The following is a 26813-nucleotide window of genomic DNA, read 5'->3' as shown; positions in this document are numbered from 1 at the left end:
GGGGATGGGAGAGACCACGTAGCTAGAGTGAGCAGAATCCTCTGGTTTTCTAGACTTGAAGGGGCAAACGCTTCTAGCTCTGGAGAAGTTTCCGATGCTTCTACACATAATGCTGAACCAAGTTCAGAGGCAGTAAATATTTCCTCAGTAGTTTTCTGAGCCTTGTTCTACGAGCTGCACCTTATAAACCACCAGATCGTGCCTCCCATCCCGCAGCGTGGTGCCGTCCGGGTTCATCAGCTTCACGAAGGCCACCCCGAAGGCTCGCTCCGATTTATCTCTGGCTGAAAAGACAAAAGTAAACATGTCTGAGCAGTGCAGCAAGACACCAGGAAGTGATGGCTATGATGGATGGTTTCACATTTTGCTCCAAGGTGTGATACTCAATCGTGCTATAATGAACACTGTTGGGCAAGCTACAGTAAGGCACGTGTATGGTGTGTGCCACAGGCTCCTCAAAGGAAATATACCTGAAAGCGAAATCTTCTGGGACCCCCAAGTATGTTCTTCTTCCTACATTTGCAAATAAAGGAGACCTGGCACTAACCACTGATCTAAATCAGAAATGTGGCTGTTGACATGGAGTTGTCAACTCCCAGTTCTGAATACCTCTGAAACTGGCGCCTTTCCCCTCCAACCCTTCTGTTCTCACCCTCGTTTTCTGTTCAGCTCTTCCCTATATATCTTTGTTTTAAAGTATGTTTATTTTTGAGAGTGAGAGACAGAGACAGAGCATGAGTTGGGGAAGGGCAGAGAGAGAGGGAGACACAGAATCGGAAGCAGACTCCAGACTCCGCGCTGTCAGCACAGAGCCCGATGCAGGGCTCGAACTCATGAACCGTGAGATCATGACCTGAGCCGAAGTCGGACGCTTAACTGACTGAGCCACCCAGGCGCCCCAGCTCTTCCCTATATTTCTAGAGGATCTTTCCAAGCAGTCCTTTTCCGCTCAACATTTTATCCACACTGCAGTCAGAGGGAGATTCCGAAAAAGCAGATCTAATCAGGTCCACTACCCTGCTCCAAAGCACCTTCATGAGATATCTCACTTCTGTTGCTTTAAGACAGAACTAGTGAAGTTATTAATCACACCCCAAGGTTTATGATGTCACCTCTCCCTTCTAAGATATTAGCCCAGCTGCCAGGAGGGTCTGGGCTCCCCAGGGAAGCAGAGCACTCCCTCCAGATCTTGAGGTGCTGTCCTCTGAGCTCATAGGGTCCCCTAGTTAGGTGCTGATGGCTGGGGCAACTTGTGGCCTGTTCTCATCACGGGCACAACTCTGAGGTTTGCTGTGGCTCATGTGTCCTGGATTGACTGAGCTGTAATCCACTATACGATTACATTTGCATATGGCAGCCATGAGGTGGTAGCCGTGAGGCAATTTTAAAATATCCCCAATTTGGGGATCTTATGAATAATGCTGTTATAAACATGTATCAAACCACAACCACCACCACTAACCACCCATAAAACACCTTTTAATGGCACCTCCACAATGTGATTCAAAATAATCTTCATCCTTCACGATGGGGGTCCAGCCTGCCTGGATTCAGGTCCCTGGGGTGTCTGTTACTTCCTAGCCCTGTGACCCTGGCCAAGTAACTAATTTCTCTGTACTCACTTTCTTTTCTGTATAAATGTGGATAAAAGCAGTATGTATCTTATTAGGTTACTGGGAACACCAAATAGTGTGCATAGAGAGATTTGTTTAGTGTCTCATACAAACTAAGGGCTTGATAAATCCTAGTTTAGGGTTATGTAGAACTCTATGTTGACTATTTGATACAGACCTACAAAAATAGCAATTTCATGGGGTTTGACTCAATGTTATGATTGCTCCCTCTGTTCTGACATCAGCCCTGCTGCGTTCACTTTGTGGGTTTCAAACACATTTCTCCATTGTCACTCTCGAGTGGGCTAACTTTGATTCCTACGTCTTCAAGTCTCGGCGAGGAGGTAGAAGTCTTACACGTAAATCCCAGACAGGGTTGGATGCTATGCTACATGCTCCCTTAACAACTCTTGGCTGGGGTAGCATTTACCACTCTGCTCTGACCTTAATCGCCTGTTTTATTGTTCACCTTCCTACGCAGGCCAACAGAGACTTCAGAGTACTACCCGTGTCCTATCATGGCCGCAGGGCCAGGCCAGCAGGAAATTCAGTCTGGAATGAAGAATTGCATGTTGATGTAGTGCTGAATGAGAGTAAGACATTTCCAGAAATTTTACGATCAGTCTGAAAATAATCAATTTCGTTCTCTGTTTACACTTTCGAGCAGTCATTTCAAGCACTATGATCTAAGGCTTGAAATAGTTTTTTCCTGAAAAAATTTATTTGGGGAGACAACAGATCAACAGGTTTCCTTGCTGTAGGACTTCTCAGCAATATGGCAACATACACTGCGAACATCTAAGGACGAGATATAATATACAGCATTTCCTGGTCTTGTTTGGGAACTATGAGCGTCATACAGAATCTCAGTATTCACAGAACGCATTTTGGGGAAATTCTTATATAGAATGATAAACACAGATCTTGGAAGCCCAGAAAAACCCATTTTTCTGACTTCTTTAGCATAAGTGAATCCTGACTGAAGTAACAATGCTAAGTATCTAGTTTCCAAGGACTTTGATCTCCAGAACCACAAAAGTATTGTCAAGCAATACACACACACACACACACACGCACACACACACCCCTATATATGTATGTATACATGTACATAATATAACTTCCGATACTTACATTCCTGAGATGATCGGTGTCGGAAGGTAAATCTTATATGGCAGCGAGTAACCTCTTCTATAGCAATGGATACCTGCAGAATAATAAAAAACTTATAGTTTATATATACATGAAGTGTTGCACTCATAGCTCATTTTGCAGAATTAGGCTCATTTTTAGTATCTGATTGCAGCAGTAATTCCTATAGAGTGAGATTTAGAGTAAAGTTCCATTCAACACAGATTTAATTATTTTCAAAACTTAAAAAAATCTCAGGAGAAACCATCTTCGCTGTCCATTGCAGATTCTAAGAATGGGGATATTAGAAGTTTCTTGAACTTTCGCAAGTATGAAAGAGGAAATACTTCAGAGGAAAAGATCAGTACTTGGGGTCTATACAGAAACTTCCAGGCTGCCAGGTGTATCCTGATATGGTAATAAGTAGGGCCTGTAATAGAAGGAAAAGATAAAATACTGGGAACAAGGAGCCTTTTTACTGTTTACATATATAGAGGGGACAGGGGAAAACAGAAGTACATGGCCATGAAAAGAGCAGAGAATTTATGGCAAAAATAAATTATGGCATGATTACATAATGGAATATTATGCAAGAATCTAGAAATCCATTTCTAAGGAAATTTCAATGCCTCCAGATAATATATTATATTGTTTTTAAGTTTATTTACTTTGAGAGACAGAGAGCATGCACGCAGTGGGGGAGGGTTGGAGGGGGGAGAGAGAGATTCTCAATCTCAGCATGGAGCCCAAGGCAGGGCTCGAACCCATGAATCATGAGATTATAACCTGGGCCAAAACCAAGAGTCAGAGGCTTAACAGACTCAGCCACCCAGGTGCCCCTTGAGATAAGTAGTTTTAAACAGCACATTATAGATCTGTTATAAACACCACAATCCAAAACAAATGAATTCTACAAAATTGTGGAAAATGGTTACTTCTGAATTGAGATGTTAGTGCAATTTTTTTCTTGGAGTTTTCTATGGAGAGCTCCTAAGACCCTGGCAATCCAAAAGACCTGATAGAGCCTGGGATTCAAACGAAGTGGGCTCCAGTTTAGGTTTAGACACTAGGCAGATACAGGATCTTGAAAAGTCACCTGACAATTTTGAGTCTCAGTTACCTAATCAGAAAGGGTGTTACAACACTGATTGTTTCAGCTACAGGGCTATTGGGCGACTTACAGGAGATGACTTATCTGAAAAGCACTTGGGAATGTGTAATACACATATTTAAATTGAGAAGAGGCCCAGAAAACTTGGTTAGAGGCCAAGAAGAAAAAGATGTTAGGCAACGGCTTACAGAGTATGAAAATTTCCATTTGGTTTTGGACCATCTTGGAAGCCTATTCCATCATTACAACCACAAGCTTCTCTAGTCAAATTTCTACACATTTATCAATAAGAATGTTATTTAAGAATCTGGAGTTAAATACTCTTATACAGAATTTTATCCATTCATTTCTTGTAGGACACCACAGGCAACCTGTCTAAAACTTGAGGATACAGAGGAATGGCTTGTGGGTAAAAACAAGAAAGGAATCTAAAGAAGGTTTCATATATGCAGATATTACAAATGGCGTATCTCACCTTGACAGTCTCATACCAACAGGGCTGCTTGACTTGGTAATAGACTACTGATTTGTACTCCGAAATGCCTTCATATCCAGCACCAGGATGAATTGCTTTCTTTGGATGGGAAGAAAAGAAATTAGAAGGGGATAATTTTTTAATTTCAATTCCAGTAGAGTTAACATGGTGTAATATTAGTTTCGGGTACACAATATAGTGACTCAACACTTCGACGTATTACTCAGTGTGCATTGAGATGTGTACTCTTAATTCCCTTCACCTATTTCACCCACCCCCTACCCATATCCCTTCTGGTAACCATCAGTTTGTTCTCTATGGTTAATAATCGGCTTCTTGGGTTGTCTCTCTCCCTTTTTTCCCCCCTTTGCTCATTTGTTTTGTTTCCTAAATTCTACATATGAGTGAAACTATATGGTATTTGTCTTTCTCTGACTGACTTATTTTGCTTAGCATTATATTCTCTAGCTCCATCCATGTCGTTGCAAATGGCAAGATTTCATTCGTTTTAATGGCTGAGTGATATTCCATTATATATATACACCACATCTTCTTTATCCACTTATCAGTCAACAGACACTTGGGCTGTTTCTATAATTTGGCTATTGTAAATAATGTCGCCATAAACACCAGGGTGCATATATTCCTTTGAATTCATGCTTTTGAATTTTGGGGGTAAATACTAAAGGGGGATAATTTTATCTAGAAAGATTAGAACACTCCAAACACCATGCGTGAGCCCTTTACCTTCCATGTGGCCAGCACATGCCTTATGTTGGCACATATCAACCGATTACATTTGGGGCTGAAGACTAAGATAGGAATGAGTTTCTACCACTTTCTTTGAGGGTCTAGGTGGTCATCACTAAGGGAACCAACACCATCCTAACACTGCTCTTTGCTGTAATATTTATTCCCTTTTCCGTCTGCAGCCATGCCTTCTCTTTCCCTCCTCTTTCCTTCCAGGGAGCAGAGGGTAGGTGACTAGGAGCTATGTGCAGACACATCAGTGCGTGAGGTCATGTCTACGCTCTCCTTTAAGGACGTGGTGTATAGGTCCAGTGTGTTCACTAAAACTCAGGGCTGTGTCTGTTCCTAGTAATGAGCCACTCAGTTCAGTAGAACCAGGCCTCAAAGGGGGCCCTTCTGAGCTGCTCGGCAAAGCTGTGAAGTGAGCCATCAGAGGAAGATGTGTACCTGAACTCATGGAGCTCAAGGGCCCTATCAACAGCACATGTACATCACTTCCATTCCAGGGCGCACCGCTCTGTTGGCCCCTCTAACACAGAACATGACTTGACTTTGTCAACTGTTGCCTTCGAAGTTGAGGCTGTCTACGGGGAAGTGATGGAGAGGCGCGTTCCTTTGTGCCCTCAAGAGCCCGTGGGAGCGAGGCACGCACAGAGTGTAGTTCTTCCATTCCAAAGCAGGTTAACTACACCTCCTACGAGAGGAGTCAAGCCTCAGCAGAGACAGTGAAAGCCTCCTGCCTTTTTCTTTCTGATGTGAGAATCAACACTTACTGCATCTCTATCTGGACAGAATGCTGCTTCGGTTGGAGGAACCCTGAAGACTGAAAGCCAGGATACCTGGGTCTAGTTTTTCCTCCACCACTAACTTCTCTGTTGCCCCGAGAAAACAACTTACCCCTTTTGGGTTGCAGTTTCCTGATTACTAAAACAAAAACTAAAGACCAGTGGTAGCTGACACGAACCAGGAGCCCTTTCAGTGTAACAGCTCTCTGACCTGCATGTCTCCTCCGGTTCTGTTTACTTAGTAGAGGAAGTGTGCCCTTCAGCACCTTCTGGGCCCCCAGGGCCCTTCACTCAAGCCCCACAGGGACCTACCAGGCTTGAAAGTAGCCATATAACTTGGAAATGATATAGAACTTCTGGAGCAAAAGTGTACCCGTGAAATCATTAGCAGCTTGAGGTACTCCTTAGAACAGGAGAAATAACGAAAATAAGAGTCTACATGGATTTACCAGTACAACTGGCAACTGCTGATCACAAATTTAACAGGTTTCCTAATTTTTCCTTATGAGAAATCAAATGCATGCTAATGTGGAGAACAATTTGCCTCAGGCCAAAGTCGCCTGTTGTTGTAAAGAAGCATGCAACAGCAGCAGGGTTTCTGGGGGGTCCCACGTACCTCCAAGAGCTTGCCCTCCTCATCGTACACAGACATGGTCACCTCCACGTTCTTTGGCGTCTTCTTTTTCCCTTTGTCAAACTCCCCATGGATCAGCGTGACATAAATATCATTCCGCACATCACCTGCAACAGGACAACCCACCCAGTGAGTGGTGCAGACAGAAGTCACCCTTCATTTTCAGGATGTAACTAGACATAAAATATAAATAAAATATGAAGCGTCCTGACATTATAGAGAGCTATTCATGTAGCAGAAGTTTCTACATGTATTGCCTGATTCAGCTTCCCTCAGCCCACCTTTCCATATACACCAAAGTGCCTTTGAAATGCTGTGTTTGAAAATGAACTCTTTTTTGGGGTTAAGTGGGCAAGAGGCATTAAGGAGGGCACTTGGGATGAGCACTGGGTGTTGTATGTAAGTGATGAATCACTAAATTCTACTCCTGAAACCATGATTACATTATCTTATCTTGGATTAAAATTTTTTCTTAATTTTTTACATTTATTTATTTTTGAGAGACAGAGACAGAGCGTGAGCGGGGGAGGAGCAGAGAGAGAGGGAGACACAGAATCTCAAGCAGGCTCCAGGTTTTGAGCTGTCAGCACAGAGCCTTACGTGGGGGCTCAAAACCACGAACCGTGAGATCATGACCTGAGCTGAAGTCGGATGCTTAACCAACTGAGCTACCCAGGCGGCCCTAATTTTGTTTTAATTAATTAAAAAAAAAGAAAATGAACTCTTTTTAATGGTAATCCTTTGTTCTCTTTATTAACAACTGCTGCCTAATAGTAAATATACAATGTATTTTATGAGATTACAGTGGCAGGTTTTTTTCAATAATGCCTTCAAGTATGTTATTTTAACATATCTGAATATAAGGTAGGCTGTTATTTATTGGCTGCTTACTATATCCTAGGCACTGTTCAAAGTGTCTTACAGGCAACAATTTATTTAATCCATATAATGATGAAGAGACAAAGACTATTTGTGAAAGCCTGTAGAATATGCTTATTTAAGTCAGTTTCATTGTTTTTATAATATCAGGATAATTTTAGCTTGTCATAGTCTTGGTTACCCAGCACAAAATTTTAAAAGGTAATAAATTAGCAAGTGAATAGCACCCACAGTGAAAAACAATTAAATATTATTGAGATGCTTGAATAAAACCTAGATGAATGAAAGGTATATCGAGTTCCTGGTTGGGAAGACTCAATGTTGTAAAAATGACTCTAAAACCTATACTATATTAAACTACCTTCTGATACAGAAAATGAAACCTTCTAGCACCATAAGAAAATGGGGGTGCACACATAGAGCATTTATCATTTTCATCTCTTATCTGCTCGGAAAAAAATGAAGGGATTGCCCACAGCTGGTTAAGGTGAAGTAAAAGGGGCTAATTCATTCATCACACTTCAAAATCTTCATCGACATACCCTTTGTCAATAGAAAAATTGACAATTTGTGTTAAAAGCCTTAACTGACAAAGCAGCTTCACTGGTAATATTTATGCCAAAGTATTAAGAATGTGAGCAAACTGGAACGTCTGGATGGCTTAGTCAGTTAAGCATCCGACTTTGGTTCAGGTCATGATCTCATGGTTTGTGGTTTCGATCCCTGCATCAGGCTCTGTGCTGACACCTTGGAGCCTGGAGTCTGCTTTGGATTCTGTGTCTCCCTCTCTCTGCACCCCCCTGAGTCGTTCTCTGTCTCTCTCTCAAAAAAATAAACAAACATTAAAAAAAAAAAAAAAAGAATGTGAGCAAATAAATCTTATAAATCTATAAGGATCCTCATTTTGGTGTTGTTTACCAAAAGTAAAAACTTGGAAAAAAAAATCCTTAATTTCCAAATTGACGGCTGGCTGAATAAATTATGGTCTAATCAGATGAGATGATATTCATTTATTCATTTAAAAAACCGACTGAGCACCTGCTCCAGGGCAAACACTGTGCTAGGTGTTCGGGAGACGGTGGTGAGCCTCACCCTCACACAGCCTACAGGCTAGTGGAGGGAGAAGCATTATCAGATAATCACATGATGAGTGCATCACTACAAATGAAAGAAAAGGCCAGGCTCTATGAAGGTATAACACTAAGTCCCAACCGTGTCTGGAGGGTGTGGAAATCTTTCCTCTGAGCTGATATTGGAAGGGGGAGAGTAAGAGGGAGAGCGAGTAACATGTGCAAAGGTCCAGAGGCAGTAGACATATGATGGTTATCCAAACATATGGTTGTTCAGGGAACTGACGGCAGTAGCTGCAACTAAGGTAGAGGCAATGGAGAAAGGGAGAAGGGGGTGGATTTGAGAAGTCTTTCAAAGGTAGATTTGGAAAGTCCTGGCCACTAGTTTTGTGTGAGGTATAAAGGAAAAGGGAGGTTCAAGAGAGACTCTCAGGCTTCTTATTGGTGCAACTGGGTGGATGAGGGTGCCATTTTCTTGGCTACAACACAACGGAAGAACCAGTCTAGATGCAAAGGATTACAAGTCCCACATGGGGATTGTGAGTAAGAACTAGCCAGTTAAAGAGAGGAGAAGAGTGATCCAGTCAGGCAGGAGCTGTGCTTATGGAGGTCCCTGAGGCAGGAAGTAGTTGGATCTATGGTGACGGGGTTCAAAGAAGCAGTCTTGAGGGTAGAGGTACAAGTTTGGTGGGAAGGAATCCACAGAGGCAAAATGAGTGGAGGAGTGGATGAGATCATAGGTACAAGAAGGAAAAGAGACCTGCCACGGACTGAACTCTTCTCTCAATTCATATGCCGAAGCCTTCGCCTCAAGCACCTCCAAATGTGACTATTTGGAGTCACCCCTTAAAGTGGTGATTAAGGGAAAGAGAGGTCATATGGCGGGCCCTAATCCAATAGGACTTGTGTCCTTATGAGATCAGCACACAAATAACACAGAGCCCCAGGGGTTACCATGTGGGGACGCAGTGAGAAGACAGTCATCTCCGAGCCAAGCAGGGAGGCCTCAGGAGAAACCAACCCTGCTGACCCCTTGATCTCGGACGTGCAGCCTCCAGGCTGTGAGACAGTACACATGTGATGTTTCAGCCGCCCAGCCTGTGGTACGTCATTACAGCAGTCCGAGCAAAGTAATACAGGACCTAAGGACCAAGTACGGAGGAACTCTAACATTTAAGGGCAAACTAGAAGGTGACAAGGCAGCAAACGGGGATGGAGAAAAAGAGGAGGGTGTGGGTCCCTGACAGGAAGGGTGGAACATATCAACAGGGAGAGCGGTCGACAATGTCACATGCTGCCAAGACAACCAGAGACCATCATTAGGCTAAAAAAACATCCACCGGATTTAGTGACAGACTCTAGTGACAGCCGTTCTGGACAGGATGGAGGGTAACTGGCAGACGCAGAAGCAGAGACGGAGAGTATGTAATCGTTTCCAAGAACCTGGCTGTGAAGATGAGGGCAGAGAGATGAAGCGCTGTAGCTGGAAGGGCAAGTCGGGTGGAGGAAAGGGTGTGAGACGTACCTGAAGCCTATTCAAATGGGGATGAGGAGCTACAAGGTGAGAGGCTTGGGTCTAGACCTCTGTTTCTCAAACCTGGTCGATCACCAGAATCACCTGGGGAGCCCTTGTCTTACAAATCGAATTGGGAGTCTGGAAAACGCTGGGAACGTGTATCAGGCAGGCGATCCTGAGGAGCCGATCCAAAGACCAGAGTCTGGTAGCCATTATCCTGGAGGATTTTCAAAGGCTATCACAGCCCTGGCAGTCAGTACCCAATCCTACTGATTAGAAAGATTAGACAAGAATCTTCCGAGCCAGATTTCAAAGATGAATTCACGTTGCCCCAAAACTAAACTCCATTTTATTGTTTTAGGTTTTGTTCTGGCTGTAGTAATAACACGGTGTTCAGTGAGAGGAATATTACCAAAACTTCTTTTTTTTAAACAAGAAGAAGACAGAACACTTCTGCAGAATGGAGATGAATGCACGGTAGGCTGGGTGACTCTGGAAGGGATGATATAAGCAGATGAAGAGCCACCTTCTTTCATGAGGAAAGAGAAAGTCAGTCTCCATTTCACAGACAGCTCTTCCAATCTTTTGTTTTGTTTTTTTTTTTTTACAAATAGTTTAATGTCAAATTAGTTTCCACATAACACCCAGAGCTCATCCCCACAAGTGGGGATGCCCATCCTCCATGCCCATCCCTCCCTCCCCCCCTCATTTGTCCTTTTTAATGCCCGCTATGTCAGACAATGTGGGCAGCAACACATTACTGCCACTCCTTCATCTCCCAAAGGAGGAGCAAGATGTTGTATTAAAAGACCCCAATTTTTACCCAATAGACAACTGCATGGTTTTCTAAAATTTTCTAACATGCCAAAGAAGACTTATTAATATAGTCTACCTATCTTGAAAATACAGAATATGTTCATCTTTTCCTATTTATTTATAGCACCTATGCTTTGTAGAATACCTATATATATATATGTATGTATATTAAATACATTAAGTTCCTTGCAATGATTTCCCTTTAGGACTATAAAGATTAAGGAAGTAAATGACTTAAGTCATTGAATTCAAGAGAACACATATGCAGATCTCACCCATATATGGTGCCAAAAAAGACGAAACTCAAGTAAGAAAACTGCAGAATGTTGACATTCTTGTCACCACACGGACGGGGAGAGGCAAGCACACAGTTGGAGTTTAAGCAAAAGGGGCAAAGGGCCTCATGGAGATGGAGCTAAGCAGGCACCTCGCTGCAGTTTCCTGGCGAGCGGCCCACAAGGCTGGTGACGTCACCCTGAGGAAGCCGGTCACTTGTAGGGGCACAGGACCTGTGCTTTCGTTAGCTGTCCTTAATGGATACTTCAGGAAGAATTTCAGAGGGGCTTATGCGGGACATAAAAGAAAAGATGCTGAGTTGCACTGAGAAGCATTATGTCAGGCTTGTGCACTGGGTAGTTTTTTAAGGTACTGCAACTCTGTACATTATCTCCCACGGTCTCAACACCACTGGGTGCAGGTTAGTAGGTCTCACGGGGGATCTTCCATGGTCTCCGCCATCTTGTTAGAAGTAACTGCTACATGGAAGGCAGTACTAGAGGAAGCAGCACACGTGAATCAAGCAAAAGCTTTTACCTGGAAGTATTATTTCGGGAAAGCCCATTTTTCTTGCGATTGCAGTTGATCTATCCACCAAATGTGAAAAATTCTTCTGAACCTGCGTGAGGTCACCCGGCAGTAGCTTCAAAGATATCCAAAGCCCTTTAAAGACATAAAGGATGAACTTTGGTTCTCTTTATGATCTATATAAAGATCATATAATGATCTATACCATAAGCCCACAGAGAAACGCTGAGAAAAATATATGCATCATATTAATATACAGATACTTTATTAGAAAAATGTAAATTCTCCCCCAATTAACTTATAATTTTAATGACACTCACATCAAAATCACAACATGCCTTTCTTGAGAATCTGACAGGGGTGTGAACAGATGTTTACTCTTGGGGAAAAGAACATGAATAAAGATATCCCCTATCAGATACCAAAATACAGACAGAGCTGTAGTAAAGTGTGGTAGTCTGGTAGAAAAGACATTTAAATCAATGGAAACAATTAGGTTAAGTCCTATAATACATAGCAATTTAATATATAGTAAAGATGGATAAGAAATTCTGAAAAAAAGAAGCAACAATTTTATAAATGTGCTGGAATAATTCTCTTCTACTTCAAAGAGAATCAAACTAATTTCTCACCTCGCATTTTCATAAAACTAAATTGTTAATATAATAAAGAAGTAAAATGAATTTTTTTCTAAGACTAGAGACAAATGAAGAAATCATACAGAAAAAGAATTATCTCCGGGACGCCTGGTGGCTCAGTTGGTTAAGTGTCCGACTTCGGCTCAGGTCATGATCTCATAGTTTGTGGGTTCGCGCCCCACGTCAGGCTCTGTGCTGACGGCTAGCTCAGAGCCTGGAGCCTGTTTCAGATTCTGTACCTCCCTCTCTCTCTGACCCTCCCCTGCTCACACTGTCTCTCTCTCTCTCTCAGAAATAAATAAAACATTAAAAAAAATTTTTTTTTAAGAATTATCTAGATAGAAATGGAAAATTTTGGTATTTATAAAGAAGTGAGGGGAGCCTGGGTGGCTCAGTTGGTTAAGCACCCAACTCTTTTTTTTTTTTTAAAGGTTTATTTATTTATTTTGAGAAAAAGGAAAGTGAAGGGGCAGAAAGAGAGAGAGAGAGAGAGACAGAATCCCAAACAGGCTCTGCACTGTTAGTGCAGAGCCTGATGCGGGGCCCGAACCCATTAACCACGGGATCATGCATAACCTGAGCCGAAATCAAGAGTTAGATGTTTAATGAAATGAGCCACCCATACGCCCCAAGTGTGCAACTCTTGATTTTGGCTCAGGTCATGATCTCACCGTTATGAGATGGAGCCCTGCATAGGGGTCTGTGCTGAGTGTGGAGCTTGATTGGGTTGCTCTCTCTACCCCCCCGCCCCCCGTCCCTCTCCTCGTTTTCTCTCTGTCAAAATAAATACACATTAAAAAAGAAAAAAAAAAAAAAAGAAGAAGTGAAAGGCAGGCAATGAAATAGTGAAATACCTATAAGAAATTATGAGAAAAGCATCAAATGAATAGAACATGAATAGACAAATCACAAGGAAGTATAAGAAGTTGGTAAATTTTGACAAATCAAAAACTGAAAAATATGTGTCCTATATAAGACATTGTTATCTTCAGGGCACCTGGGTGGCCTGATCAGGTCATGATTTCACAGTTCATGGGTTTGAGCCTCACGTCGGGCTCTGTGCTGACAGCTTAGAGCCTAGAGCCTGCTTGGGATTCTGTGTCCCTCTGTCTGCCCCTCCACTGCTAGCACTCTGTCTCTCTCCGTCCCTCAAAAATAAATAAAACACTAAAAAAAAAAAGACATTGTTATCTTAATAAAAACTGAGCAGGAAAACTCAAAAAATGTAGAAAGGCTAGGTAATTCTTTTTTAGTTTTATTTTTTTTTAATTTTAGAGAAAGAGGGCATGAGTGGAGGAGAGGAACAGAGGAGGAGAGAGCATCCCAAGCAGGTTCTGTGCTATCATGTCAGCAGAGTCCAACCTGGGTTCAACCTCACAACGGCATGATTATGGCCTGAGTTGAAATCAAGAGTCAGATGCCTAACCAACCAAGTCACCCAGGCGCCTCAAGTAATTTTTTTAATATGCAAGAGAACTATGGAAATTTACTTTCCGCCTTTCAAACAGGTACAGATTTTTAAATACCAGGGTCACAAAGTCGTCACTGTGGTAATTAGCACCCACTGACGAGTTCCAAAACAATAGAAATACATTTTGTTACTTGTTTTCAGATTCTTTAATGATTCCTCACATGTCTTTCCCACCCAGAACAACTGTGAACACATGGAAAACTAAATATGCTGAAAATAATGAAGAATGTAGTTCCCGATTGCCTCCATTTCAGAGGATGGTAACAGGGTGGTAGAAAAAAAAAGTACCCAATCTTCAAAATGATCCCCAAATCATCGCCATCTTGGTATTTGAAATTTAAAGTTTTAACTAGTTTTTATTATTTGAATTTAAAATGCAGCTTCAGGGGCGCCTGGGTGGCTTAATTGGTTAAGAGTCCGACTTTTGCTTAGGTCATGATCTCGTGGTTCGTGGGTTCGAGCCCCACATCGGGCTCTGTGCTGACTGCCAGCTCAGAGCCTGGAGCCTGTTTCAGTCTGTGACTGCCTCTCTCTCTGACCCTCCCCTGCTCACACTGTCTCTGTCTCTCTTTCTCTCTCCTAGAAATAAATAAAACATTTTTTAAAAAATCACTACACTATACACCTGAAATTAATATTACACTGTTAACTAACTGGAATTTAAACAAAATCTTTATAAAAAAATTAAAAAAAATAATGAAATGCAGCTTCAAGGAGAATTTCTTAGCTAAAACTGTGTCAACAGAATGATGAATGGAAGCACTAAAAACAATCAATGTTTTGCTAGCAAGCCCATTATTTCATATTACTATCTATTCATTTGTATTACTTTGGTCTCTTTCCTCTCAATTTTAGGTAAATGTAATTTTAGGTAATGTAATGGGATGAACATTCACAGGATGGAAGAGAATTTTCCCCAAACCTCCTTCTTTTTGTGCTTTTACTTCAGAGTCAGCATTGGGATTGTGGGGCAGACAAAACTGAGCAAAGACTCATGGGATACAAATTTGTTTCACGCAATTTATAAAATATAGCTGTGATCCAATCCGGTGCTGGGTGCATCCTCAGTGCCAGTCAGTGTTCAAAGCCTTGAGCAGGAAGCTGAGGGGAGCCATCCCCACCCAGCAGGGGCTGTTTTGCATCAGAGAAAGATAGTGTGAAAAGGGCAGGAGTCCAAGGGCCCAACTGGAATACCCACTCCCAGCTTAGTACATAGAACTGTACCTTGTCCTTTGTGATTCACTTCCTTCGCTGCTATCACTTTATTCAAGACTGAAGTGAGTGGCTCATTCTCCCCAATCACATGGGATGTTATCAGGGGCGACATGATTAGCTGTCTCTGCCGGATGTAGGTTTCCATTGCAATTCTGGGAAAGTCAGAAATGAGAGGTTAGGTAAAAAGGGGAAGTTTCTGTAGCACAGCTTCAGATACAGTGGGTCCTATGGGAATAATTTGGAACTAGAAACACTGGACATACCTAACTGGAAGGCGCTTTCTTTCCTGTATTTTTCCATGAGGTGCCCATCTGGCTCATTTCTAAGATGAATTTGGTGTCTAAGAAAGGCATCCAATGGAAAAAGGAAAAACAAACCCCCCCAAGAACAAACAAACAAAAAAACAAATCAAACTGATGGCCAAATGTTAACAAAATCAGAGGCAATGTCTAATGCTCTTTCTGAGGCGGGACAGGCTGATGAAACAAGATGAGGCAGAAGACCTGGCCTCCAGTTCTGGTTCCACCTAACAGTAGCTCTGGGCCTCAGTCTCCTCATCTGTGAGGAGATGGGCCAAGATCTATGCCTCCCGAGGCCTCCATGTGGCACCAACACTTGACCTTCAGGAGCGGTGCGCACGCATCAGCTTCTGAAGGGTGTTCTTAGATTCTCATGTGATGACACACTGTATTCGGAGTTCCAGTGGCACGGCCACCAGCAAACAAGTTTCACTTTAATGATCCCATCAGGCTACAGCTCGTACAGGGTGATCAAAGAACCAAACACAGCCTCTGCTGACAGCCCGAGCACTCTCAGGAACTACAGATCAGCCTGGTGCAGTACAACAGTCATCCTCTCTGATGTGGTTTTCTTCTCTTGCCCACACGCCGGCCAGCGTTCTCTGCAGGGCTCTGATCTGGACCCTGATAGTAGCAGGGAAACACACTGCAATATCTTACTGAAAAGTGTGGTGGCTATGATCTGTGTGGTTGCTTGCAAACGACTTTCTCTTAGATGAACTGGCAGAGTACATATAGGAGACTCTCTTAAGAGAATACGCTATAAAGCTTTTGAGATAAGTTATGAAAGCATTTGCCACTAATCTGAGGAGTTAAGCGCCAGAGACAGATTTGCATCATGAATGCTTTACAGTGGCTGCTGGCTGCACAATGAGCAGTAATCAAATTAGGGCTGGGCCCTTCAGAAACTCAAAGTGCGTATTATACTATGGTGAAGGCAAGCTCAGGGCTCACTGTTTCAATATGGCTGCCGGATGGGAGCTGGTTCAGAACTTAGGCGGGGAAGCACATAACCAAAGGAAGAAACCCACCTCAGAAGTGAAACAAACATACAGAATAACTCTCATATGCATGCATGCCGCTCCTATTATGTATATACACATATATAATATGCACATATACACGTCGCATGTATAATAGTGATACGTAAACACATTTGTAGATATGTCATATCCACATATACAAAGATAAAATAACATCTGTGGACATGAAAGTTGTTTATAAGTAAAATATGTTTTAAATTATTAAAAATATATTTATATTTATTCTATATATTATTTAATATTTACTCATTAATGTTTAAGGTATATTCATATCTTTCATTTAATATATTAATATACCTGATTTAATAATATAAAATTATATTTGATATGGTTATTACATTTAATATATTTATTTTAATATGCTTGAACATGTAGGTATATATTTATGGTGGGATCAGCATTTGTGAATTTGAAAGTTAGTTCATAATTCATATTAGTCCAAAGCTACATAAAGTTATTCACCTCACCACATTTTTGGAACATCAGTGTATAGTGGTAGGATACAGATAAGTGCATATTTTGAAAAGTATTAATAGCCGCCTCTGGATGAAGGAAGTGCTACTTAGCATGAGCTACTTGTACTATTATATTTAGAAACTGGTCTAAAGTGGTGGGCTTTAAACTGAAAGATAAAGGTTTTTATGCTTTGAATAAAATTACACATAATACGTATTTTTTGTAGGATAATTAAAAAGTTAATTAAAAATTAAAAAGAGTTAAACAAAAATGGGACAGTATCACCTTTGGTTGCCTCAACAGAAATAACCACTGGTAATTACGGAGTATATTCTTTGAAATACCTAAATTTTGAGGCTTTTAATGCACCGTAACAATTCATATTCTTATAAACACTGTATATTTCTTTATGCCCAAATTCTGGATATTGCATATATTTTTAAAACTTGGTCAAACCAAATACCAAACCTCCTTGTTTAATTCGCATTTCATGAACTCACAAGCCATTTCTTTCTGTGTGTGTATGTGTACATATTTATGTGTATGTGTATATATATATATATATATATACATACATACATATTATTTTCTGTTGGTATCCTTATGAATTAATACTAATTCTTTATATATTAGCAATACTCATTCTTCTTCATACACATTGCAAAGATTTTACTAAATTTTATCCTGCATGTAAGTTGTTTAAAATTTTTGGGTGGTTTAACCTATCAATTTTTCCTTTTTGGTGAAATCTTTAGAGTCTGACTCACAAAAGGCCTCCCACACACCACTATTACATAAACCTTCTATTTTCCTGTAGTATTTTGAGATTTGAGTTCTTACACTTATACAGTTAATCAACCGATATTTACAATGGCACAAGATGTGAGACAAGGCTCCGACTAAAGTTTCATAAACGGTTAGCTCATTTTGTCAAATGATTCCTTTCTGTGTAGTTCATATTTCTCCACTGATTTGCACTATTATTATTTTTTAAAATCATATATTAACTCAAACATCTTTGGCAGGTTTCCAGAATCCTCAGTTGTTCTATGTATCTGCTCTGGCAGCTACAGGCTGGCTGAGACAGTCACCTTCCCTCCCTGCCACGAGTGCCCTGTTAGGGGACAGTTCCAGCATCATCTGGGGCCTCGTCCGGGCCACCACTGCCCACACCTGGGGTAAGGCAGGCACAACTGCTACAGCCAGGAATAGTATCCACACATATATTTCTTCGGGGTCACCGGGGTTGACATTTGCTGACCAACAACTCCCCAGTGGCCCACCCTGGGCTCCAGCTCCTGAAGTCTGGAGGCCTCGGTGCTATAGCTCTCCAGGGAATCCTTCCATGTACTCCCAGGCTGCCTTTCCCTCCGCCAGGAGGAGCTCAGACAGTGGTCAGCCCTTTGCTCTCCTGGTCTCCAGTCTGATGGCCGGAAGCTAGTCGGACGCAGCCACCAGAACTACAGGACCATGTTCTGCGATCTGACAAGATCTCAAGAGAAGCCTGGTGCTGTCCTACATGACGCCTTGTCTTCCGTGACACTTGTCCCACACAACAAAGCACAAATATACCTTGGCCTTTCTGACCCTTAAACGGCACCATGGTCTGGTTTCTAGTGCAGATATAGAATTGCCCCTCATATTCCATCAGTCCTTTCTGTAGAATCAGGAAAGTTAGGGTTACCCTCTAACCTGTGATCCCAATATAAAGGACCCTGAATAAAGTCTTCTATCCGCTTCTATAGCACGATCTTCCAGCTGAAGAGACTTTTCTTCTATAGCCGAGCAATGGTTCCTAGCACCTACCTGCTTGTCTGTTAACAGATCATTCAGAGAACTAACCCAGGTCTCAAGTCACCTGGGATAAATGCCAGAGTACTTACTGCTGAAAGGGGATAAAATGCTGCTTTTCTTCATCATCCACCTTCCCGTGTATAATATCAGTAATATCCATCACTAGGAAAAAGATAAAACTTAATTAAAGAACTTAATTGCTTCAGGCTTCAGTAAGTTACTATGGAAAATGACAGGATCTGCAAACACAGGCCACAAGAGAGAGAGAAAGATATGGAGCAGGGACACTTCTGTCTTTGCCAGCAATCATTTCCAGCACCCATCCTACAGAACAATGAATTCATCAGGAGCTGCTCACACAGGCATTTAGACTTGCTCCGCTCAATCCTGAAGACCATCCGCTTTTTAAAACACTATGAGCTCCAGTGCTCAATTCTTGAGAAATGTGAAACCAGTGGATTACTTGTTGGTAAGCCTGCACTCCCAGGCACAGGGGACACAGCTTGTTGTCAGGAGTGTCAACAGAAGGAAGACCTGAGAAACTCACGACCTGAAGGGGTCACCTGTCTCTTGGCCCTGACATGGTCGCACCTGGTTTCCATGTAAACAAAGGGAAGCCAAGGGCACTGCCAGCAGAGAACAGGAGATCATACGGTGATTTGCTTCTTTGTGCACAAGAGGAGGAACTAATAAAGCACTGTTCTAAGCCTGTTGCATGTATTATCTTATTTACACAGATACTATTATGTGCCCTACTTTAAGAGATGAGCGTCCCTCATCACTGGGGAAATACAAATCAAAACCACACTGAGATACCGCCTCACACCAGTCAGAGTGGTTAAAATGAACAAGTCAGGAGACTCTAGATGCTGGTGAGGATGTGGAGAAACGAACCCCTCCTACACTGTTGGTGGGAATGTAAACTGGTGCAGCCACTATGGAAAACAGGGTGGAGGTTCCTCAGAAAATTAACAATAGAACTCCCCTATGACCCAGCAATAGCACTGCTAGGGATTTACCCAAGGGATACAGGAGTGCTGATGCATAGGGGCACGTGTACCCCAATATTCATAGCAGCACTCTCAACAATAGCCAAAACATGGAAAGAGCCTAAGTGTCCATCAACTGATGAATGTATCAAGAAGATGTGGTTTATCTAGACAATGGAGTACTACATGGCAGAAGAGAAAGAATGCAATCTGGCCACTTGCAGCAATGTGGATGGAACTCGAGGGTGTTATGCTGAGCGAAATAAGTCAGGCAGAGGACAGATACCATATGTTTTCACTCATAAACGGAACAGGAGAAACTTTTAAGAGGACCATGGGGGAGGGGAAGGGAGAAAAATAGTTGGGGAGAGGGAGGGAGGCAAACCATGAAAGACTCTTGAATACTGAGAACAAACTGAGGGCTGATGGGGGTGGGGGAGAGAGGAAGGGGGGTGATGGGCATAGAGGAAGGGGGGTGATGGGCATGGAGGAGGGCACTTGTTGGGATGAGCACTGGGTATTATATGGAAACCAACTTGACAATAAACTGTAAGAGAAAAAAAAACACTAAAGAGAGAGAGAGAGAGAGAGAGAGAGAGAGAGAGATATGAGCAAACAGAGCACAGGAAAAGGTAAATAGCTGGCCCTAGATTTGAAGTCTTAAGTGGTAAAGCCAGAGTATGAACCCAGGTGCAATTACTGTGAGACCAGATCACTTAAGCTGATGTTAACTAACCAGTGGGCCACTCTACAGCTGCTCAAACCAGGCAAGGCCCACAGCTAGGAGGCAATCCCTTGGTTAATGGATTACAATCTGGCCATAAAGTGCACACTAGCAATCCACTCCCCAGATAACCTGGGGATTGGAGATTAAAAGAAGTGCTGAGATACGGGACATTTCTCATCTGTAAAACTAAGGATAAGGAAGGAAGCGCCTCCTCAAAGCAGCCCGAATGATGATGTGTTAGGCTTGGGAAAGAACAGAGGTAGTGAAAGGCTGCGGTAAAAGCAGGCTATGCTATCAACTTGCTGTCAGTCCTTAACAGACCCCTGCAAACAACATAGAAAAAAAACCCTGAAAAATCCTCATCTGGCACAGCCCCTTCCATAGGTGGTTCTTCGTTGATGAATTATGTAGTTACCCCAAAACACTGCTGACTGATGCTTGGCATCGAGGCTCAGGGTAAATTACTGTTCTCTCCTTACACACACACACACACACACACACACCCCACCCCCCCACCCCCCCAAAAACAGAAAAGCAAGCAAAAGCCTCAAGCTTGATGTTCAAATCTCTGTGGCCCATTTTGAATGACAACAGCCTTATATTCTTAGTTCAGTAGATTGTCATACAGATGGCTAACTACTGCTAGGCCAGGGCTCCTTGCCTTTTCTGAGCTTTCATTTTAATTCTCGATCAGGAGTAATGCTATGCCCTCTTCACAGAGCGGCAGACCTTGACAGCAGGTACAGTGCAAGGCTGGTCACGAGATGATGATATCCAGTCTCATGGGATACAGAGGCCACCTCTTTATCCACACCGCCCACCAGGTCAACCCTGATGACATTTTCTGGACATTTGTTCCAGGAGAATTATGACTTTTCATTGACAGCTTTCAAAATTTCTCAGTGACCAAAACATCAATGTACCACCAGAAATGTCTTTCCTTCATTTAACAAACTACAGAAGAAAATGCAGGGCCCCTTGGAAGGTTGTGGGGTTTAATTTAAGCCAAGGACCCTCTCCGAAAGCAGTCAGAAACACAATGTTGCCTTTGATGAGTGAGTCTCCCAGAAAGGCAAACCACCTTCCAGGGAGAATTTTATTGGACCAAAATCAATACGCAGCCCAAAGGCAGGGCGAATTGCAGTGGTCACAACTGAGGCTTTCCTAAGGTCCTACCATGTGCAAGGCATGGTGCTGGGCACTGAGGGAGAAACAAAGGAGGGTCTAGGTGAGAACACAGAGCCCAAGAAAAGATAACTGGTAGCACGAGGCAGTGAATGCTGTGTGTCCCATACTAACATCGACAACCATCTTGCACTGTCTCTGGGCTTCCCAGCCTATCTTTAACTGTGCATGTGTGGTGGGAGAAAAATACACGTAACAGACAATCGTGCCGTTTTAACTACTCTTCAATGTCCAGTTTAGCGGCAGTAAGCACATTTACACTGGCGTGCTGCCGACAGCGCAGTCCATTTCCAGAATTTTTTCACAGTCTCCAACTGAAACTCTTTCCTTTTTAAGCACTAACTCCCCCCCTGTCCCCTCCCTCCGGCCCCTAGCAACCCCCATTCTATTTTCTGTGTCTATGAACCTGACCGCTCTAGGTACTTCACAGGAGTAGGATCATGTTCATCTGTTTGTGTGACTGGCTTATTTCACTTTATACAACATTCCCAAGGTTCATCCGTGTTGTAGCCTGTGGCAGAATTTCCTTCCTTTTTCAGGCTGAGTGACGTTCCACTGTATGTATGGACCGCATTTTGTTTACGCATTTATCCATCCTTGAACATTTGGGTTGCTTCTACCTTTTGGCTATTGCAAATCATGCTGCTCTAAACCGAGTGCACAAGTATCTTGAGACCTTCGGCTTCCAATTCCTTTGGTAGACACCCAGAAGTGGGATTCCTGGATCATAAGTTCTACGCTTCATTGTTGGAGGCCCTCCCATGCTGGTTTTTTTGTTTTTTTACAGTGGCTGCACCAAATTTACATTTGTCTCTGGGTCTTGCTGTACCTGCTACTCCAAAAGGTCTTCGGAGCCCACAGGTATGCTTTTTGCCCTCCTTCAGCTCCATGTGGCCCACCCGGACAATCTGGCACACGAGGCTGATGCGGGGCCGGATGAGGTCTGTGCTACTGAGGTCCTAAAGGGGCAGAGAGGAAGCAAAAGGACATCATGTGGCATCACCCGTCCCCTTTGTTTCTCTTTTCACTCTGCAATAGAACACCATTCAGACCGTACTTCCTAGTGCTAGAATATCAAAAGGACGCCTCCCTTCTCCAGACCCACCCCAAAACTACCATGGCATCAGAGAAAAATGACTCTATTCACAAAAGGAAGCGATTTTTTTTTAAATTTCTTGGTTCCTACTTCATTATCGAGAAATCAGATCACATTCATTCTAGAGTCTCTAGTTTATCAATTTAAGCAGGGCATTTAAAAATTGGGACACCTGTCATTGCTACTTTATATTCTGCCAGGACATAGCTGAGCACAGGATACACTCCAGTGTCAAATGAAATCAAAGCTTGCATGATGCTGACATTTACTGGGTATCTACACACACTGGTGATATTTCATTTCATTTTTCAAATAATCCTGTGAGGCAACTGTAACACAGAAATTTACACATGCTGGTTTCTGTAATTATCTGTTTCATGAGAGGTATTCATCGAGAGCTTCTTGGTATATATTGATTAATGAAAGATGTGTAGATGTCTCTGTTTTTTTGTGGCTCGTGTTCTATACTTGATCGCATTCTTAAGGATGGGTGAGTAAATCCATGAATGAGCCTGGAAAGCTCATTCTCTTTAACATCAGACATAATTTAATTGCATCTCAAATTCCTTTCATGAAACAGCTGTCCAAGGCCTCTTTACTGAATCAAGAATTACTTTCTAAATAATCATTCCAAATCTATCTTCTGTAATTTAGTTAACTCGGGTCTCCAAAATAGGGATATACAGCAATGATAGCATCAACCCTGAATTTCTACTCTAAGTTTTGTGAGGCTTCTGTTAATAAAAAGATAAAGGCTCCGGGTGACTCGTTACATAAATTGGGGCACACGGCTATTATTTAATAGTGTACAATCCTTTGTAAAAGAAGTTTTTGTAGACTGTTTAATGATCAAGGAAGTGGTCACCATATTTTATTTAACTGAAAAAGCTGGACATGAAATTTACACCCAAGAAGATCCTAATTGGTAGGGGTGTGGGAGAAAGGGGATGAAATGCAGCTTTTCTAAAATTAGAAAGATTAGAAGACGGACCAAAGTTCAATAATTCTTTTTTTTAAATGTGTTTTTTTTTTTCAAAGTACACATTGACCGATAAGTGCTTTCTGATTTTAGGGAAAGATCCACATATCTTAGAATTGAGGAAGGGAGGCTTCAGGAAGAGTTTAAGCTCTTCTTCTGTCTTGGAATTACCAGGTGTAAAGATATAGGTGGGTCAGCTCATAAGTAGTCTTCACACCGTGCTTGTCATAAAAATGAGATGTTAATAGAAGGAATAAATATGAATAGGGAGGTATGAATAAATGAATGAATGAATAAATGAACGAATGAATGATTAGACTGTACTGGGTCCACGGCTCCTTCCTATCACTTCCTTTGGCACTTTATCTGACTATTTTCCCTGCCATAAAGTGGGGTAAGAGAATAAGGAGATAGCATATATGCACATGGGCTTAAGGAAAAAAGGCAGAAAAGGAAGAGAGTATCTTCTTTAGGCCTAGTGGGAGCTGGAGAGGTCTGCCAACCAATGCTTCTAGAGCAGGTAGCAGTGGCTCTAGGGCATTTCAAAGACTAATGTCATAAAAAAGTGAGAGAACCCCAAGAAAGTTCTAACCCAAGACAAGAGTCACCATGTCTCAGCTATATAACTCAATAAACTGTCTTGCTCTTGACCTAGATAGAGCAGCGCTCCTCCTACCTTGGAGAAGTTGAGGAATACAGGGGAAAGGCCATTAAAATAGGAGCAAACAAAAAAACCCCAGAGATCGCACCTTTGCGCGAGCTGTAACCTTGGTCTGCAATGCTCTTCTCTTTATCACCATTGCTCTCTCATCAACTTCAAGTTCTTGCTCAAATGGGCCCTTCTCGTGACAGTCTATCCTGACCTAGTATTTAAAAAGCATCCCTCCCCCAGCCCAGAAACTCCCAACAACACCCCCCCAAAGTACTTATGACTCCTAACATTCTATACAATTTACTCATTTATGTGACCACTGTTTCTCCCCCTTTTGGACAAAAGCTCCTTGAGGCCAGGGATGGGTTTTTATTTCCCTTCTTTTTTTAAAATATATTTATTAATGTTTTATTTATTTTTGAGAGAGAGAGAGAGAGAGAGAGAGAGAGAGGGACCCAAGAAGGCTCTACTCCACGCAGAGCCCAACACAGGACTGGAGCTCACAACCGCAAAATCATGACCCGAGACGAAATCAAGAGTCAGAAACTTAACTGACTGAGCCACCCAGGCACCCCAGGGATGTTTTTTCTGATGTGCTCACTACTATGCCTCAAGTGCCTGGATCAGTGCCTGGCATCTAATAGGTGCCTGATAAATACCCACTAAATAAATGAGTGGTTATTCCTACTAAGGGGATTATGATGATTTTTCTTGTCATCTTTTCATTTCCGATGTTTCCCACATACTTACCATGTGCATCTGCTGACAACATAAGCACAGAGAATTATTAAACGTAAGGTAGCACTTACAGTGAAAACTGCTTGAAGGTTATTAAGCTTCTCTATTTCCTTGGGCATCCCATTACTGCCCCAACGAATTAGGTAATTCTCACTGGTGAAGGAAAAAAAAATTATCCTTAATGAAGGGCTAACTGGGGTTGGAGCTACCTTTGGTATAGACTTAGCGGGGTAAAAGGTAGGACCAAAAAAGCTCTGCTGAATTTATCAGGCAAGTGTGAATGTAGCACATAAGTGGCCACTCCCTGGTCTCTTGGCTTTGGGGAAGGGTGTGTGCCGCAGCCCAGCCCCGAGAGGCACACCCAGGGTGGACCCAAGACAGACACTGCTCCGGAAGGGCACAGACAGCAGATTCTCCCAGATGCTGCAGGGGGTTTTTCTTCTACCTCAAATTCTTTGTAGAACAGTTTCAGCTTTGCTGAGTCAGGACTAACATCTTGAAACAATCATTCCAAATCCATCCCCTGGAATCCACACCACCACACTCAGATAAAATTTCTATTGTAGAAATAAACGATTTGTCAGTAACTATTTTTAACCATCACCTCAAAAATAAATCTGTGTTCTTAGGTGCTCAGCTAAGTAGCAGGATGACTGTAGGGTCAAACAAAGCCTATTATTCTCTATAGTTGTTTTAAAAAGTTCCTTTTTTAACAGACTTTTTTCCCCCAATATTTATTTTTCAGAGAGCATGAGACAGAGCATGAGTGGGGGAGGGGCAGAAAGAGGGAGAGAGAATCAGAAGCAGCTGTCAGCAAAGAGCCCTATGCGGGGCTCAAACCCACAGATCATGAGATCATGACCTGAATTGAAGTCGGATGCCTAACCAACTGAGCCACCCAGGTGACCCAACAGACTTTAGTGTTTTAGAAGAGTTTTAGGTTAACAATGAGGTTGAGTACAGAGAGTTCCCATATAGCCCTGCCCCCACCCATGCACAGACTCGCCCACTATCAGCTTCCCTCAGCACAGTGGCACATTGTTTACAACTGATGAACCTACACTGATAGATCATTACCACGCAGAGTCCACAGTTTACCTTAGGGTTCACTCTTGGCGCTGTGTGTTCTATGGATTTGGACAAACGTATGATGACGCGCACCCACCATTACGGAATCCTAAGGAATAGTTTCACTGCCCTAAAATCCTCTGTGCTCTGCCGATGCATTCCTCCCTTTTCCTGTCCCTGTCACTATGTTCTGATGAGTTTTATGTGATTCTAAGACCCAGGGAGTACACAAATTGTTCCAGCAGTCAAGAGAAAGGCTCAGTAGCCCAAAGAATTTTACTTTCTATCACCTAGAGATCCTCCTCTTTCTCTATCTCCCCCTCCCAGACCCAGCAAAGAGCCCCTGAGGGAGATGCAGGTTAAGAGCAGGTCTTTTTGCAAGTTCAACAGCAGATGACCTGGGACTTGGCTACCTGATGAAGGTGGACTGGTCCGGGTCATAGAGGGCCATGAACAACTCGGCGTCCTCCCCAATGTTGCACACAAAGTTCTTGAAGTTCACGTAGAGGCCATAGGTATGGACGGTACTGAAGACAGACTGGCCCCGCAAGTCCAGGTTCTGAAGAACAGACTGAACACAGGAAAAGAGAAAAAAGCATCTCGGTTTCAGCCAATGAGAAATAATGGCAAAGACCCGGGATAGCAAATGGGGGACAAATATAATTACCACCTGTGCTCCGTCAGAAGCACTGACTGAGAAGAAAGCGTGTGTAAGTGGCCACATGGTCTAGTGAATAAAATACAATCACTATTATTTGAATGATCAAGACTGTCCTGTTCAGGGCCTTAAGCCCAACTAATTCATTAAGGGCTGTCTAAAGATGACTCATGGTCTAGCAGCTTCAAGAACTTCTCTCTCACAACGGCTTCTGAATGAAC

General features: G+C 42.5%; 1 protein-coding gene across 1 annotated transcript in view; it reads right to left on the bottom strand.

Moving 5' to 3' along the window:
- DOCK5 (dedicator of cytokinesis 5) overlaps positions 1–26813 on the bottom strand; it is a 216426-nt gene that overhangs the window by 88874 nt on the left and 100739 nt on the right. The window contains exons 8-17 of the mRNA XM_039250418.1: positions 26348–26505; positions 24938–25019; positions 22231–22360; positions 18590–18662; positions 14918–15060; positions 11594–11719; positions 6482–6606; positions 4331–4429; positions 2748–2820; positions 181–284 (exon numbers count right to left, since the gene is read on the bottom strand). Coding sequence (XP_039106349.1) covers positions 181–284; positions 2748–2820; positions 4331–4429; positions 6482–6606; positions 11594–11719; positions 14918–15060; positions 18590–18662; positions 22231–22360; positions 24938–25019; positions 26348–26505 — 1113 coding nt within the window. The remainder of the gene's footprint in view (positions 1–180; positions 285–2747; positions 2821–4330; positions 4430–6481; positions 6607–11593; positions 11720–14917; positions 15061–18589; positions 18663–22230; positions 22361–24937; positions 25020–26347; positions 26506–26813) is intronic.

Source organism: Hyaena hyaena, unplaced genomic scaffold (genome assembly GCF_003009895.1).
Source record: "Hyaena hyaena isolate Hyena2069 unplaced genomic scaffold, ASM300989v1 scaffold_370, whole genome shotgun sequence".
Classification (NCBI taxonomy): Eukaryota; Metazoa; Chordata; class Mammalia; order Carnivora; family Hyaenidae; genus Hyaena; species Hyaena hyaena.
This window is presented reverse-complemented; position numbering and strand designations above follow the sequence as displayed.